At 38.9% G+C, this 17120-nt stretch overlaps 1 protein-coding gene across 1 annotated transcript in view; it reads right to left on the reverse strand.

Moving 5' to 3' along the window:
• LOC133639869 (centlein-like) overlaps positions 1-15419 on the reverse strand; it is a 124031-nt gene extending 108612 nt beyond the window's left edge. Inside the window, exons 1-3 of the mRNA XM_062033533.1 lie at positions 15327-15419; positions 12064-12142; positions 5630-5898 (exon numbers count right to left, since the gene is read on the reverse strand). Coding sequence (XP_061889517.1) covers positions 5630-5898; positions 12064-12142; positions 15327-15419 — 441 coding nt within the window. The remainder of the gene's footprint in view (positions 1-5629; positions 5899-12063; positions 12143-15326) is intronic.
• Positions 15420-17120: the final 1701 nt, after the last annotated feature.

Here is a 17120-nt window from a genome sequence, read left to right on the forward strand (position 1 = left end):
ATTCAGATAAATTCGTCAAAATTACAATAAAACATTTTTTGGCCGGGGGCCGGGTCTGTACAGTATATACAGGTATGCACACTACTTGACTGCAAGAGCACGCACTTGCGCTGTGATGTCATGTTGTCGATGGAAAAATGCATTTTTAGACCATATCATTATGTCAAGATAATGGCACTAGCATTTACTTCATTTAAGAATATTTTTCAACATATTGAGCAAAAAGGTCTCTTTTTTTTTTCTACCAAGAAAAGTGCACTTGTTATTAGTGAGAATATACTTATTTTAAGGTATTTTTGGGTTCATTGAAGTTAGCTAATTTTACTTGTTTTGGAAAGTCTTGACAAGCCAAATTTTCTTGTTCTATTGGCAGATAATTTTGCTTATTTTAAGTAAAATACCCCTAATTTTTGTATTTTTTGTGTTTGTTTTTGAACACTGACTTTTTGCAGTGTGCACTGTGCATTGAGTAATAATACATCTATAAAAAACAAAAACCTAAAATATTATTACAAACTCAGTAACAATTTAAGGAAAAAAGCTCATGTGTAGCTGGAATGGGAAGATGAACTGGTTTGAACCGCAGACATACGACCGCATCATTAGAGCAGCTTGAACTTACTTTGAATTTATTCGTAAATGACTGACAAGAAATTAATTTATATACAATTATGCAGTGCTAAAATAAATAAATATAAAATATGTTTTTTTTTAATAAACTGTCAATAAAATGTAAGTTTTAATTGTATCACTTAAACTTCTCTATGAGTTTAGCTCCAGACTTCTTCTGTTTGTTCGATGTTGTCATGACTGCCACAAGTGGTGGAAAAGTGCATTACAACGGACCACAGCTGAGAAACAGATATTTTTGGTGGCCTTCTAGGGGCCGCATGCAGCCCGTTAAAAAACACCGCAGTACACTACAACAATGTATTCTCCCTGAGACAAATTTGGACTTTTGGTACAATTTAATGCCAGTTTTTGTTTGATTTCCCTAATTTTGTGGCCACACGGTGTGTACCTACATACTGGAAATACAAGGTTTTACTTTTTTATAATACTGTACTTCAAAAGTTGTTGGCTGGTTCCAAAATTAAGATTTGGGCCATTCCACAGAATTAGTGCTTTTTGTGTTGCCAGGAAATGAAATGTCTAAATGTAGTATGAAATTACCGGTATTATTAATCAAAGTGTCCTGGATAAATAAACACAATTTAGAAGATTAAATTAATCTACTTTGAAGTCTGGAAAAAATAGCATTTATGCCTGTCCGAAAATTGTATTTTACCATAAAATATAACAAAATCATGTTACCAAGTTGTTTTGATTTTTAAAATAATTGTTGTTGTTGAATGAATTCAACGTTGTTATTAGCTAACAATGCCATATGGCTATAATTCATGTATTTAGTAAAAACTCAGTCCTGTGTTCAGTGCTGTTACTCACATGAGTGATGTTTGTCTCTGGAACCTTGTGAAAATTAAATCAAGTTGCCAGACATGGGCCAATAAACTTTTAGTAGTAGTAGTTCAATATGAGTACTAGTGTTGTCCCGATACCAATATTTTGGTACCAGTATCGGTACCAAAATGTATTTCGATACTTTTCGGTTATTTTCTATACTTTTCTTAAAAAGGGGACCACAAAAAGTGGCACTATTGGCTTTATTTTAACAATAAAATCTTAGGGTATATTGAACATGTGTTTCTTAAAGTTTGTCCTTATATAAAATAGTGAACATACAAGACAACTTGTCTTTTAGTAGTAAATAAGCAAACAAAAGTAACATATTGTGTCATTTTCCATTCTATTTTTGTCAAAATTATTAAGGACAAGTGGTAGAAAATGAATTATTAATCAACTTGTTCATTTACTGTTAATATCTGCTTACTTTCTCTTTTAACATGTTCTATCTACACTTCTGTTCAAATGTAATAATCCCATATTCTTCTGTTGGATACTTTACATTAGTTTTGGATGATACCACAAATTTGGGTATTGTGGAGGATGCATATATGTTTAAGACTTCTTTCTTTTTACATAGCCATGTTTAGAGTAGCTAGTACTTTTCCTTTGTATATTCTAACAGTTTCTTTTGACATTTCAGATGCCTGGTTAGTGTCTTCACCCTTGGAATGTGAACTACAACCCCCACTCTTTTTCCTTATCAGTGTTGCGAGGGTGGGTGGGGGGGCTTTCTTTGTGTGCAAGGAGTGGGCTTTTCCGTTTCAATGTCAGATCAACTAGAGCAGTAGTCCCCAACCTTTTTGTAGCTGCGGACCGGTCAACGCTTGAAAATGTGTCCCACGGACCGGTGGGGGGGGACAAATTAAAAAAAAAAAAAAAAAAAAAAGGTTTTATTTTTTTCCCCCATAAAGAAATACAATCATGTGTGCTTACGGACTGTATACCTACAGACTGTATTGATCTATATTGATATATAATGTATATATTGTGTTTTTTGTGTTGATTTAATTTTAAAAAAAAATTAAAAAATAAAAAAATAATAATAATTTCTTGTGCGGTCCGGTACCAATCGCAGCCCGGTGGTTGGGGACCACTGAACTACAGTAGCCGATATGAATGTATTGGTTAAGTTAACCTCCTAAAGCTTTAGTAAAACTTGAAAATATTCCAATTCTGTCTTGATGGTCCTTCTTACTCAGCATATATGTCATCGAAAGAACTTGGGATTGACCAGTAACTTAGATTACCTGGGAGGAAGAGCTGGTCGACGCAACAGTATCAATCCGATAAGGGACCGGTACGTTTTAGAGGTGATATAGTACCGAATATGATTCATTAGTATCGCGGTACTATACTAATACCGGTATACCGTACAACTTGCTTGGGCACTCAGCATCAAGGGTTGGAATTGGGGGTTAAATCACCAAAAATTATTCCCGGGCGCTGCCACCGCTGTTGCCCACTGCTCCCCTCACCTCCAAGGGTGTGGAATAAGGGGCTGGGTCAAATGCAGAGGATACATTTCACCACACCTAGTGTTTGTGTGACAATCATTGCTACCTTAACTTAACTCTAATGTGTATGTAATGTAAAGTTGAATAAAATACATCAATTTACATTTATTTTCAGAGTTACAACTAGCAAATGGTCCATAAGCTGAAATTATATTAACAGTATTGAAAAATGACCTAACTTTCTCAAAATTAATTCATCTACCAGTACTCGGAATGTCTGATTTCATCTCGGTCACAACTAAATAATTTCAATACGAATGGTGGAACGGTCGATGGGTCATGAGAAAACACTAGCACGTTTCTGTGAAAGTGTCTTGGCACTTCTCACATGATACCCCTGTAGAGGCTGTCCTAAGCCAATTACATGAATACACAGTGAGTGTTAGTGTTAGGGAGCCACAGCCTGGACAGGCTGGAACAGACCCAAGTCCATCACCTCTTGCCCTTTTCTGGGAGGGCAGCTGCAACTTTTTGTGGTAGAGTGAGAACATTAATACTGCAGGAGTAAAGAGGAAACAAAACAAGACAACAATCCCTCGCAGTCTATAGTGGCGTGTGTGTGTGTGTGTGTGTGTACTTATTGGACTTGGCAATCAGATGCCTTGGTGGGAATAGGGCCACGTCTTCATGTAGGTAGCATCACGGTAAGGTCACTACTCTGACCCAGGTCACTGTGCTTGTATGAGTATGGTTGGTAAACATGATGACCCACGCAAAGTTGCTGCCATGTTTGATTCATATACTGTATTTTTCAGACTATAAGTCGCAGTTTTTTCCATAGTTTGGCCTGGGGTGCGACTTATACTCAGGAGCGACTTATGTGTGAAATGATTAACACATTAGCGTAAAATATCAAATAATATTATTGATGTCATTGACGTAAGAGACTAGATGTATAAGATTTCATGGGATTTAGCCATTAGGAGTGACAGATTGTTTGGTAAACGTATAGCATGTTCTATATCAGGGGTCACCAACCTTTTTGAAAGCAAGAGCTACTTCTTGGGTAGTGATTAATGCGAAGGGCTACCAGTTTGATACACACTTCAATAAATTGCCAGAAATAGCCAATTTGCTCAATTTACCTTTAACTCTGTGTTATTATTAATAATTAATGATCCATCCATCCATCCATTTTCTACCGCTTATTCCCTTCGGGGTCGCGGGGGGCGCTATTTACACTTAATTGAACAGTTTAAAAGAGGAGAAAACACGAAAAAAATGACAATTAAATTTTGAAACATAGCTTATCTTCAATTTCGACTCTTTAAAATTCAAAATTCAACCGAAAAAAAGAAGAGAAAAACTAGCTAATTCGAATCTTTTTGAAAAAATTAAAAAAATAATTTATGGATCATCATTAGTAATTTTTCCTGATTAAGATTAATTTTAGAATTTTGATGACATGTTTTAAATAGGTTAAAATCCAATCTGCACTTTGTTAGAATGTATAACAAATTGGACAAAGCTAGACAAATCATTATTTCTTCTAGATTTTCCAGAAACATTTTTTTAAAAGAAATTTAAAAGACTTTGAAATAAGATTTAAATTTGATTCTACAGATTTTCTAGATTTGCCAGAATAATTTTTTTTAAATTTTAATCATAAGTTTGAAGAAATATTTCACAAATATTCTTCGTCGAAAAAACAGAAGCTAAAATGAAGAATTAAATTAAAATGTATTTATTATTCTTTACAATAAAAATAAAAAAAATACTTGAACATTGATTTAAACTGTCAGGAAAGAAGAGGAAGGAATTTAAAAGGTAAAAAGGTATATGTGTTTAAAAATCCTAAAATCATTTTTAAGGTTGTATTTTTTCTCTAAAATTGTTTTTCTGAAAGTTATAAGAAGCAAAGTAAAAAAAAAAAAAGAATTTATTTAAACAAGTGAAGACCAAGTCTTTAAAATATTTTCTTGGATTTTCAAATTCTATTTGAGTTTTGTCTCTCTTACAATTAAAAATGTCGGGCAAAGCGAGACCAGCTTGCTAGTAAATAAATACAATTTAAAAAATAGAGGCTGCCATTTGAGTTATTTTTAGAACAGGCCAGCGGGCTACTCATCTGGTCCTTACGGGCTACCTGGTGCCCGCGGGTACCGCGTTGGTGACCCCTGTTCTATATGTTATAGTTATTTGAATGACTCTTACCATAATATGTTACGTTAACATAGCAGTTGGTTATTTATGCCTCATATAACGTACACTTATTCAGCCTGTTGTTCACTATTCTTTAGACATTTTAAATTGCCTTTCAAATGTCTATTCTTGCTGTTGGCTTTTATTAAATAAATGTCCCCCAAAAATGCGACTTATACTCCAGTGCGACGTATATATATATATATATATATATATATTTTTTTTTTCCTTCTTTATTATGCATTTTCGGCCGGTGCGACTTATACTCCGGAGCGATTTATAATCCGAAAAATACGGTAGTTACCCTTAAATTAGCAGCAAAGAAAGGTGTGCACAAACCACATTTTAATCTACATTTAAAAATAATACAAATAAATAAGTTCTTAAACCGTATTGACTTGAAAATAAAATATTACACCTTGTCGTACTGCACCATTTTAATGATCTGGAGAAAGTAATTCACGGGGGGAAAAAAAGCATTAAAATCACCAGGCCTTCTGGGTTACCTGTGTGAGTTGCTTGCTGCTGCTCAGTTTCTCGGAGAGGCAGTTGAGCTGTGTTGTGGTTTTCTCATTGGCCCTCTGTAGCTCTCGAGCTGAGAGCACGGCATCTTTCCTGGCACGGCGCAGTACGTGGATGTGCCGCTGCAGGGACTCGACGCGCTGCTGCAGGGAGGACGAGGAGGCGGCAGCACCATGATGGGCCTTAATTAGAATCCACTTCCTCCTCTTCTCGCCTTTCGTCCCACGTTCCCAGCGCTCTTGCCATTTGTTGTCTAACAGGAGGAAAAACAGACGCAGGTGAGTTGACAAGTGCACAGAAGAACACCATGTGCTCATTCTGAAGCAGGTGATGCAAACAGCAATGTACTGGATGTAACACGCTCATACAACGTAATTATCTGATGACAGTCAATACAAAACCTATGTCGAAAATTGTTGTAGTTTTAAAGCAGACTTAAACTTCTGCTTGTTATCAGAGTTGGCAGCATTGTATATCAGCAATGGATCACACCAAGGGAGTTCCAAATATTTCAGTGACCTCTCATGGTTGCTGAATTTTAGAAAATGCTCCAGATGATAGACTGCAGTTCTCTAACACAACAATAATACATATATTGGTACAAACAAAGCACTTCCCTAAAGGTCTACACTGCAAAAAGCCAGTGTTCAAAAACAAGAGAAAAAAATACAAAAATGAGGGGAATTTACTTGAACTAAGCGAAATTATCTGCTAAAAGAACAAGAAAATTTGGCTGGTCAAGACTTTCCAAAACAAGTCAAATTAGCTAACCTCAATGAACCCAAACATACCTTCAAATAAGTATATTCTCACTAATAACAAGTGCACTTTTCTTGGTAGAAAAAAAAAAAAAATCCTAAATGAAGTAAATGCTAGTGCCATTATCTTGACATAATGATATGCACTCGGCATTACATTTCTTGAAACCAGCAAACTTATACTAAAAACTAGTTTATTGTTCTTAATGGAAAGGCAACAAGGCAAGCGCTTGTTACTCTCGGGGTCTCCTAGCCGCTCAGGCAAATCATATTGTCTAAAAATGCATTTTTAGACAATTAATTAGTGCGCATATAAACAGCCCGGCCCCTGGCCAAACATTTTTTTATTGTAATTTTGAAGAATTCATCTGAATGTGCATAAACTATTGTTGTTCAAAATACCGTAATTTCCGGACTATAAGCCGCACCAGCTAAATTTAGGGGAAAATACAGATTGTTCCATATATAAGCCGCACCCTTGTATAAGCCGCAGGGTTTTGATGTGTAATTAGCGTAGTATATAGGGGTTCCTGCTACCACGGAGGGGATTGTCGGGACAGAGATGACTGTTTGGGAACGCAAAGCGTCCCATTTATTAACTATAAATCTTTCAATCATTCAATCAAACTTTCACATCTTTGACATGGCGAACAGCATTCGTGCAGAGTACAAATAATACAACGGTGCAAAGTAATACAAAGTGCTCGCCTGTACGTTATCAAAATAAGCAGCCTACCGGTATATGAAAAGTCAGTCTTTAATCATTGTGTCATCGTCTTCCTGGCAACCCATCAGTGTTCTTGTTCTGTAACCCTGTACACTGTTTGTTTGTCTAATCTTGAACGGGTTTGTGCTGAAAACAAAGTTTCGTTGTACTTGTGCAATGACAATAAAAGACCTATCCTATCCTATCCTTCCTCCTGCGTACTAAAACCACCGAAATCCTCTTCGTCGGTGTCAGAGAAGAACAGGCCGTAAATAAGCCGCACCCTTGTATAAGCCGCAGGGACCAGAACGAGGGGAAAAAGTAGCGGCTTATAGTCCGGAAATTACGGTAGTTGGAAATGTCACATGTGAAATGTTTAAATATTAACTGTTCGTTTATTGTACTGTGCCAACTGTACTACTATATGAGTGCCTATTTTCTATTGTTTCATTGAAAATAAAACCGCAAAGTCCATTTGGCTGTCATCTGTTTTAATTATGAGACACAATTGTGTCAAAGTCATGATTTTTTTTTTTCCTGCTTGAAATAAGAAATGATGACTTTAAAAAAGTAGTTTCATACTTGTGAGTGTTGATGACACAACAGTTGATATTCTAGTTTCAAGCATGTTTTACTCAATATAGCTCATCAAATCTCAGCAACAAGCTGTAATATCTTACTGACATCATTTAGGAGCAAAACACTTAAAACAAGTAAAACACTCTAACATCAAATCTGCTTAGTGAGAAGAATGATCTTATCAGACAGAAAATAAGCAAATATCACCCTTATTTGACATATTTCATCCTACTTAGATTTCAGTTTTTGCAGTGCAGACATTTTTAATGCAGTTCTTCTACTGGATCTCTTTACAGCAGGGCTATTTAACTAAATTGTTCTGGGAACATTGTGTTGTTTTTGGGGCTAACTACAAAAATGCTGGTCAAGAATCTTCTAAATATTAACCTTTTTGACCTCAGGGCCAACTTTTCCACTACAGTGGGGCCCAGCACCCACTCAAACATTAACACTGACTTAGTAATTTTACTCTTGATTGGAATGGTGTTCAATAAATATAACTAACTTACTTACAGTTTAAGAAAAATTAACCTTAAATGAAACTATGTGGTGATCACAAAAAACTATTATAAAGCCTTAGGTCAGGCTGATTACAAAATTAAATACGAGCCAAATATGCTGCAAAAGAAGGCACTCATAAAAACTGATTAAAATTGAATTTATATATAATTACGCAGCGCTAAAATAAATAAAGTAATAATAGATAAACTGTTGATAAAATTAGAGTGCAAATTAAATTACAGCTTCAACAGTTTAGTTATAATTTTTGCGCTTAAAAAGTTATCTGACTTTTGCGCTACATTTCTTCTTTGTTTGATATTGTAACTACTGCCACATTAGGTGGAAACGTGTATTACAACTGACTACCGCTATGGATCACAGCTGAGAAACAGATATTTCTTGGCGGCCCTCTAGGGCGTACTCGCGGCCTGACAATGGGCCCTTGCCCTATGGTTAAGAAAAACTGTTTGAGATGATAGGATGCTTCTGCTATTTCTGAGGACCGACTGCAAAAAAATGTATCAAAGATCCTCTATACCAGGGGTTCTTAACTTTTTATGAGCTTGGGGCCCAACTTTTCCACACCAGAGGGGCCGGAGGCCCACTAAAATATTACCTCTGAATTAGTAATCTTACTTTTATCATTTCTGTATTATTATTTATTTCACTAACTGCTTCTTTGCTATCACTTTTACCATCATATTTGTACATATCCTATTTGCTGATGTTGCTCTCTAGCTGTTGTTGTTGTTGTTGTTGTGTTTGCTGTTGTTGTTTTTGTCTCTCTGTCTTATCCCCCTCTTGTCCCCACAATATCCCCCTCTGTCTTCCTTTTTTTCCTCTTTCTATCCCCTCCTGCTCCGGCCCGGCTGCACCAAATGATAATATAAATACATTTAATGAAGTCAAATACAAAAAAGGCAACAAGAGAAGTATCCTACACTTCTCTTTTGTAAAGTACATTTGTACAGCCGATATGGGCATCTACATCTGCTATATGATTTACCTGAGAAGCTGGACAGGACAAAAAAAAAAAAGAAAAAAAAAAAGTACTCTTACTCTTAATTTAGTTTACAAAATCGCCATGTAAAATTGCTCATGCTAATTACTAGCATGTGTATGGCATATCCAATGTAAATGAGCATTTGTCAAATGATATGAAACCATGTTACTAACAAAGATTATTATTTATTTAACACATAAACCTTGGGCTTAGGTTAGGCCAGTGCTTCCCAAATATTTTCCTATACGACCCCTTTACGAAGAAGAAAATATTTTGCGCCCCCTCCCCTAACTATACCTCTGCATAACATTGTAAGATTATTAACATTAATGGAAACAACAGACCGTTTTTCTCCTCATCTCCCACCGTGGTTACAGTGAAGCCAAGTGCTACATTGGCTTCCTCATATTCTGGTGTGGCAAAAAAAACCCAACACGTTCCCCGAAGTCACACGCGTCCCCCCCGGCATCGCACCACGCCCCCCCAGGTGGGCCCGCCCCAACCTTTGAAAAGGACTGGGTTAGGCTGATTAGAAAAATACCTACTAAGCAAATATACTGCATAAGAAGAGACTCAAATAACTATCGTATTTTTGGGACTATAAGTCGCAGTTTTTTTCATAGTTTGGCCGGGTGTGCGACTTATACTCAGGAGCGACTTATGTGTGAAATTAACACATTAGCGTAAAATATGAAATAATATTATTGATGTCATTGACGTAAGAGACTAGACGTATAAGATTTCATGGGATTTAGCGATTAGGAGTGACAGATTGTTTGGTAAACGTATAGCATGTTCTATATGTTATAGTTATTTGAATGACTCTTACCATAATATGTTACGTTAACATACCAGTTGCCTCATATAACGTACACTTATTCAGCCTGTTGTTCACTATTCTTTAGACATTTTAAATTGCCTTTCAAATGTCTATTCTTGGTGTTGGGTTTTAGCAAACAAATTTCCCCCAAAAATGCGACTTATACTCCAGTGCGACTTATATATGTTTTTGTCCTTCTTTATTATGCATTTTCGGCCGGTGCGACTTATACTCTGAAAAATACAGTACATATATTAGAACCTGCACTTCTGGATTTGATGTTAAACCTCATTTCGTAACTCTGTAGTATTTAATGCTTGTGGAATGACAATAAATGTAATCCCAGTCCTTGAAAATGAAAGACTCCAAATTCCTACGAGGGTTCTGCTGTTTCTAGGAATTTACTGCAGAAAATATTGATCGCTCCCAAGTTTTGACCTAAACCCCAGGGCCGGTCCGATGTCCTCCGTGGGGGAGATTTGGCCCTTGAGCTGCCAGTTGAAAATCCCTGCGTCAGTGTAAGCTGCAGCAGCTACACTGCAAAAACTGAAATCTCAGTAAGATGAAATATGTCAAATAAGGGTGATATTTGCTTATTTTCTGTCTGATAAGATCATTCTTCTCACTAAGCAGATTTTATGTTAGAGTGTTTTACTTGTTTTAAGTGTTTTGCTCCTAAATGATGTCAGTAAGATATTACAGCTTGTTGCTGAGATTTGATGAGCTATATTGAGTATAACATGCTTGAAACTAGAATATCAACTGTTGCAAAGCTGTGTCATCAACACTCACAAGTAGAAAACTACTTTAAAGTAATAATTTCTTACTTCAAGCATGAAAAACAAAATCATGACTTTGACACAATTGTGTCTCATATTAAAACAGATGACAGCCAAATGGACTTTGCTGTTTTATTTTCAATGAAACAATATAAAATACGTACTCATATAGTAGTACACTTGTTATTAGTGAGAATATACTTATTTTAAGGTATCTTTGGGTTCATTGAGTTTAGCTAATTTTACTTGTTTCGGAAAGTCTTGAAAAGCCAAATTTTCTTGTTCTATTGGCAGATAATTTTTAGGGATGTCCGATAATATCGGCCTGCCGATATTATCGGCCGATAAATGCGTTAAAATGTAATATCGGAAATTATCGGTATAGTTTTTTTTTATTATCTGTATCGTTTTTTTGTTTTTTTTTGTTTTTTGTTTATTAAATCAACATAAAAAACACAAGATACACTTACAATTAGTGCAACCATCCCCCCATGTATTTATGTTATTAATATTCTGGTTCCTACATTATATATCAATATATATCAATACAGTCTGCAAGGGATACAGTCCGTAAGCACACATGATTGTGCGTGCTGCTGCTCCACTAATAGTACTAACCTTTAACACTTCATTTTACTCATTTTCATTAATTACTAGTTTCTATGTAACTGTTTTTATATTGTTGTACTTTCTTTTTTATTCAAGAAAATGTTTTTAATTTAGTTATCTTATTTTATAATTTTTTTAAAAAAGTACCTTATCTTCACCATACCTGGTTGTCCAAATTAGGCATAATAATGTGTTAATTCCACGACTACATATATCGGTTGATATCGGTATCGGTTGATATCGGTATCGGTAATTAAAGAGTTGGACAATATCGGATATCGGCAAAAAGCCATTATCGGACATCCCTAATAATTTTGCTTAGTTGAAATAAAATACCCCTCATTTTTGTATTTTTTGTTGTTTTTGAACACTGACTTTTTGCAGTGTGCATGTGGAATGACAATAAATGTAATCCTAGTCCTTGAAAATGAAAGACTCCAAATTCCTACGAGGGTTCTGCTGTTTCTAGTAATTAACTGCAGAAAATATTGATCGCTCCCAAGTTTTGACCTAAACCCCAGGGCCGGTCCGATGTCCTCCGTGGGGGAGATTTGGCCCTTGAGCTGCCAGGTGAAAATCCCTGCGTCCGTGTAAGCTGCAGCAGCTAATGCTGAGCCTCTAATCATTTTCCTACAGTTTTGCTTAAGTGTGATACGATGCTACCTTGATCCCCGACATCAGCGTGCTTCCTGCTCCACGCCGCCGACACCTGCGCGTCTGCAGCCGGCTGACACCTGTCGAACTGAAAGCGCAGTCGGTGAGACGGTGATGAAAAGCAAGTGCATAATGTAACACAAGCGGTTGACATGTAGCGCTTCCCTCGTAACGACACTGTGATCACAGGGCGCTCTCGCTTTAACACGACAAGACAAATCACCCGCAGCTTTAATAATTCACCTGAGTAGTACCGGGGCGCCACTTCGGGCGCTACTCCTCGCGCCATATTAGCTCTGACGGCAGCTCGCCGAGGCTGCCTTTGTTCCGTCGCCGTCTACGAGTCCTGATGCGCTCCTCGCAGGATGACACGTCTCAGCGCGGTGGTTCGCGCGCGAGTGTGACGTCTCTCCGAATGCGTGATCGTTTGTAGTGACATCAAAGGAGACTCGCTGTGTTTGCTTCCGATGGCGGTCAGGTAGGATCTCATCAGCGCCAGGTTTGATCAGGACGAGGGCGTGGAGAGGCGACGGGAGATGAAGTGTTTGAGACAAAGCTTCTCATGAGGGCGCTGGCGGTCGTCCCGCTCATCAGCCCAGGAGGAGCTGCAGGGCACAATTAATAGGGCAGCTGCTACACGTCCGCTAAAGGCCCGTTTCTACTTCACGGTACCGACTCGGCCCGCCGTGACCCGACTCGCAAACAAGGACATTTTGAATATGTGACATAGACAACTGTTGGTTCCTTACTTGGCGAGCAGATGATATTAGCCTGGACACTGAAGTACTCCGCAGTCTCCACTTTGTTGCAGCGTTCCATTTCCTTCTTGTCCTCAGTCTGGACACAACTCAGCCCATAAATTCTCCATATGGAAATCAGAGCTTTTCTTCCAGTCATTCCTGTCCAGTTTTCAGCAGCGCTCCATTTCCTTGTTGCCCTTAGTCTCTTCTAGGATAAAATTCACTCCATAAATTCTCCATGTGGAAATCAGAGCTTTTCTTCCAGTCATTCCTGTCCAGTTTTTAGCAGCACTCCATTTCCTTGTTGCCCTTAGTCTCTTCTAGGATACAATTCACTCCATAAATTCTCCATGTGGGAATCAGAGCTTTTCTTCCAGTCATTCCGGTCCAGTTTCCAGCAGCACTTCATTTCCTTGTTGCACTTAGTCTCTTCTTGGATAAAATTCACTCCATAAATTCTCCATGTGGAAATCAGAGCTTTTCTTCCAGTCATTCTGGTCCAGTTTCCAGCAGCACTCCATTTCCTTGTTGCCCTTAGTCTCTTCTTGGATAAAATTCACTCCATAAATTCTCCATGTGGAAATCAGAGCTTTTCTTCCAGTCATTCATGTCCAGTTTTCAGCAGCACTCCATTTCCTTGTTGCCCTTAGTCTCTTCTTGGATACAATTCACTCCATAAATTCTCCATGTGGAAATCAGAGCTTTTCTTCCAGTCATTCCTGTCCAGTTTTCAGCAGCACTCCATTTCCTTGTTGCCCTTAGTCTCTTCTAGGATACAATTCACTCCATAAATTCTCCATGTGGAAATCAGAGCTTTTCTTCCAGTCATTCCTGTCCAGTTTTCAGCAGCGCTCCATTTCCTTGTTGCCCTTAGTCTCTTCTTGGATAGAATTCACTCATTAAATTCTCCATGTGGAAATCAGAGCTTTTCTTCCAGTCATTCCTGTCCACTTTGCGGCATCGCTCCATTTCCTCGATGCCCTTAGTCTCCTCTTGGATAACATTCACCCTATATTTTCTCCATGTGTAAATCAGAGCTTTTCTTACAGTCATTCCTGTCCACTTTCCTGCACTGCTCCATTTCCTTGTTGCCCTTGGTCTCCTCTTGGATAAAATCTAGCCAAAAAAATTCTGCTCATGGAAAGCAGAGCTTTTTTTGTTGTCTCTCCTGTTCACTTTCCTGCAGCGCTCCATTTCCTCGTTGCCCTTAGTCTCTTCTTGGATCAAATTCACTCCATAAATTCTCCATGTGGAAATCAGAGCTTTTCTTATAGTCATTCCTGTCCACTTTCCTGCACTGCTCCATTTCCTTGTTGCCCTTGGTCTCCTCTTGGATAAAATTTAGCCAAAAAAATTCTGCTAATGGAAAGCAGAGCTTTTTTTGTTGTCTCTCCTGTTCACTTTGCTGCAGCGCTCCATTTGCTCATTGCCCTCAGTCTCCCTTTGGATACAATTCACACAAAAAAAATCTGCATGAGAAAAACAGAGCTTTTCTTTCTGTCACTCCTGTTCACTTTGCTGCAGCACTCCAGTTCCGTGTTGCCCTCAGTCTCTTCTTGAATACAATTCATACAAACAATTCTGACTATGAAAATCAGAGCTTTTCATTCTCAGCTTCATCTTGGATAAAATTCAATACAATACAATTCTGGATATGAAAATCAGAGCTTTTCATTCCGTCACTCCTGTCCACTTTGCTGCACAGCCCATTTCATTGTTGCCCTCAGTCTCATCTTGGATAAAATTCACTCCAAAAATTCTGCATATGGAAAAGAGGGCTTTTCCTCCATTTACTTGTTGCCCTCAGTCCTCCCTTGGATAGAATTCACACACAAAAATCTGCATAAGAAAATTAGAGCTTTTCTTTCTGTCACTCCTGTTCACTTTGCTGCAGCACTCCAGTTCCGTGTTGCCCTCAGTCTCTTCTTGAATACAATGCATACAAAACATTCTGCATATGAAAATCAGAGCTTTTCATTCCGTCACTCCTGTCCACTTTGCTGCACAGCCCATTTCCTTGTTGCCCTCAGTCTCATCTTGGATAAAATTCACCCCAAAAAAATTCTGCATAATGAAAAGAGGGCTTTTCTTCCCGTCACTAGTTTCCACTTTTCTGCAGTGTTCCGTTTCCTTGTTGCCCTCAGTCCTCCCTTGGATAGAATTCACACCAAAAAATTCTGCATAAGAAAGTTAGAACTTTTCTTTCTGTCACTCCTGTTCACTTTGCTGCAGCACTCCAGTTCCGTGTTGCCCTCAGTGTCTTCTTGGACATAATTCGTACGAAATATTCTCCATATGGAAATCAGGGCTTTTCTAGCTGTTACTCCTGTCAACTTTGCTGCAGCGCCCCCATTTCATTGTTGCCCTCAGTCCCTCAGGAGACTTTTAACAATGCGTACCGTGACTTCTGCTGGGCCGCAATCACACTTCCTGTGCCTCACTTAATGCCTACATTGTGGAAACTCTGTACTTCCCTGGACCATACCGTTAAACCCTCACTAATTACGCGTCGAAACCAAAGGGGAGACTCACCTTTCTCTCGTGTCGTCCGTGATGCATCGTCCCTGAGGGCGCGCCGTCGAGGCTGTCCGAGTATTCTTCACTGTGGAGAAAGTTGAAGTTCATTACAGCTGCCAACTCTTTTAAGCATGCGCACCACCCTTGGACCCAAAATCCAATTTGACTTTTATGGTGAATTTAGTTGACTTGAAGCAAAATATGTGCATTTCAGAGCTCTCCTCCTACCTCTTAACAGGAAATCAATGACCCCATCCAATTTCTAAGCTGGAAGTGTAAATGTGGGGTGTAAATGAAGTGAAAAACCACGGCGTCTGTTGCCGACGGTGAATGCATCAACATGTCTGAGAGCGGCTGTGGCCTTCATTAGCCTTCCAACGTGTGACAGACGTGTGCGAGAGGCGCGCTGAGCGCAGCCGAGCAAAGTTGCCTCTGATGGACACGCGGCACAAACACACACACACGCACACACACGCACGTACACACACGTTTATTGACAGTGACCTTTGACGGGAAGGTGGAAGCCAGTGACATTTACGCTGGTGGGTTTATTAAGGTGGAGCCTGGAGAGGCAGCAGAGGTAAAGACCACAGGAAGAAGGGATCTAACGGGAACATGACAAGGCCGCAGGCTAGTTAGGGTTAAATCTGGGTCTGAGACGGACAAGCAAATGGTATCCAAACATTGTGTCGCGGACTGGTAGTGGGCGGCCTGCACCTTTACATCGCTAACACACTTCATGTTTATTTATTAGGGCTGTCAAAGTTAACGCGCTATAACGCCCTTTGTGCGTCCCTGTCTGGCCCGCGTGAGGCCAATCATAAATTACAAAATACATTTAAAAAAAAGTATCTATGTCGAGTGTGCAATACAACGATGCTGCTTTTGTTTTGAAAAGCGTTATTTGAATTACTCCCGTGTGGACGTATGCTCGTGCGCGATTGTGAGTGAATGTGAACAGCTGCAATCACAAATGACAAAATAAATTAAAAAAAACATCTATGTCGTGCGTGCAATACAACTGTGCTGCTTTTATTTTGAAAAGTGTTATTTATGGGCGTATGTCCGTGTGTAACCTGTGAGTGAAGGTGCACAGCGACAAGTGATGCCCGGTTACCCCCGAGACGCTAAAAAGAGAAAAGTTGATGAGGAATGGCGTGTTTTCAACAAGACATGGACTGCTAAGTATTTCTTTACAGAAATTAAAGGTAAAGCCGTGTGCTTAGTTTGTGGTACACAGGTTGCGGTGTTTAAAGATAATCAGCGTTGATGGTAAAACTGCAAACCCAACATGGAATTTTTGCCAAATTTCACCCCCCAGAGATGCAGCCATCAGGGTTTCATCATTTCTCACAAAATCGCCAGAAAAAGTAAGGCGTTTTCTGACGGAGAGTTTATTAAGGAGTGCTTATTGCACTCTGTTGCGCTGGTATGCCCGGAGAAGAGGGGCGCATTTGAGAACGTGTCACTCTCCCGACGCACTGTAACGAGGCGGGTTGAGACCATCGCTGGAAACTTGGAGCTTCAGCTGAAGAACAGAACGGCCGACTTTGACTGTTTTTTGCTGACTTTGGATGAGAGCTGCGATGTACGTGACACCGCCCAGCTGCTCATCTTCTTACATGGGATAACTGCAGACTTTCAAATCACGGAGGAGCTGGCAGACATGCAGTCAATTAAAGAGAGGTAATGACTTGTTCACATAGGTAAATGCGTAATGACTTGTGCACATAGGTAAATGCGTGTTTGGACATGTTAGGACTGAAATGGGACAAGCTGGCAGGTGTGACAACAGATGGTTGTCCAAAT

This window comes from Entelurus aequoreus, linkage group LG22 (genome assembly GCF_033978785.1).
Source record: "Entelurus aequoreus isolate RoL-2023_Sb linkage group LG22, RoL_Eaeq_v1.1, whole genome shotgun sequence".
NCBI lineage: Eukaryota > Metazoa > Chordata > Actinopteri > Syngnathiformes > Syngnathidae > Entelurus > Entelurus aequoreus.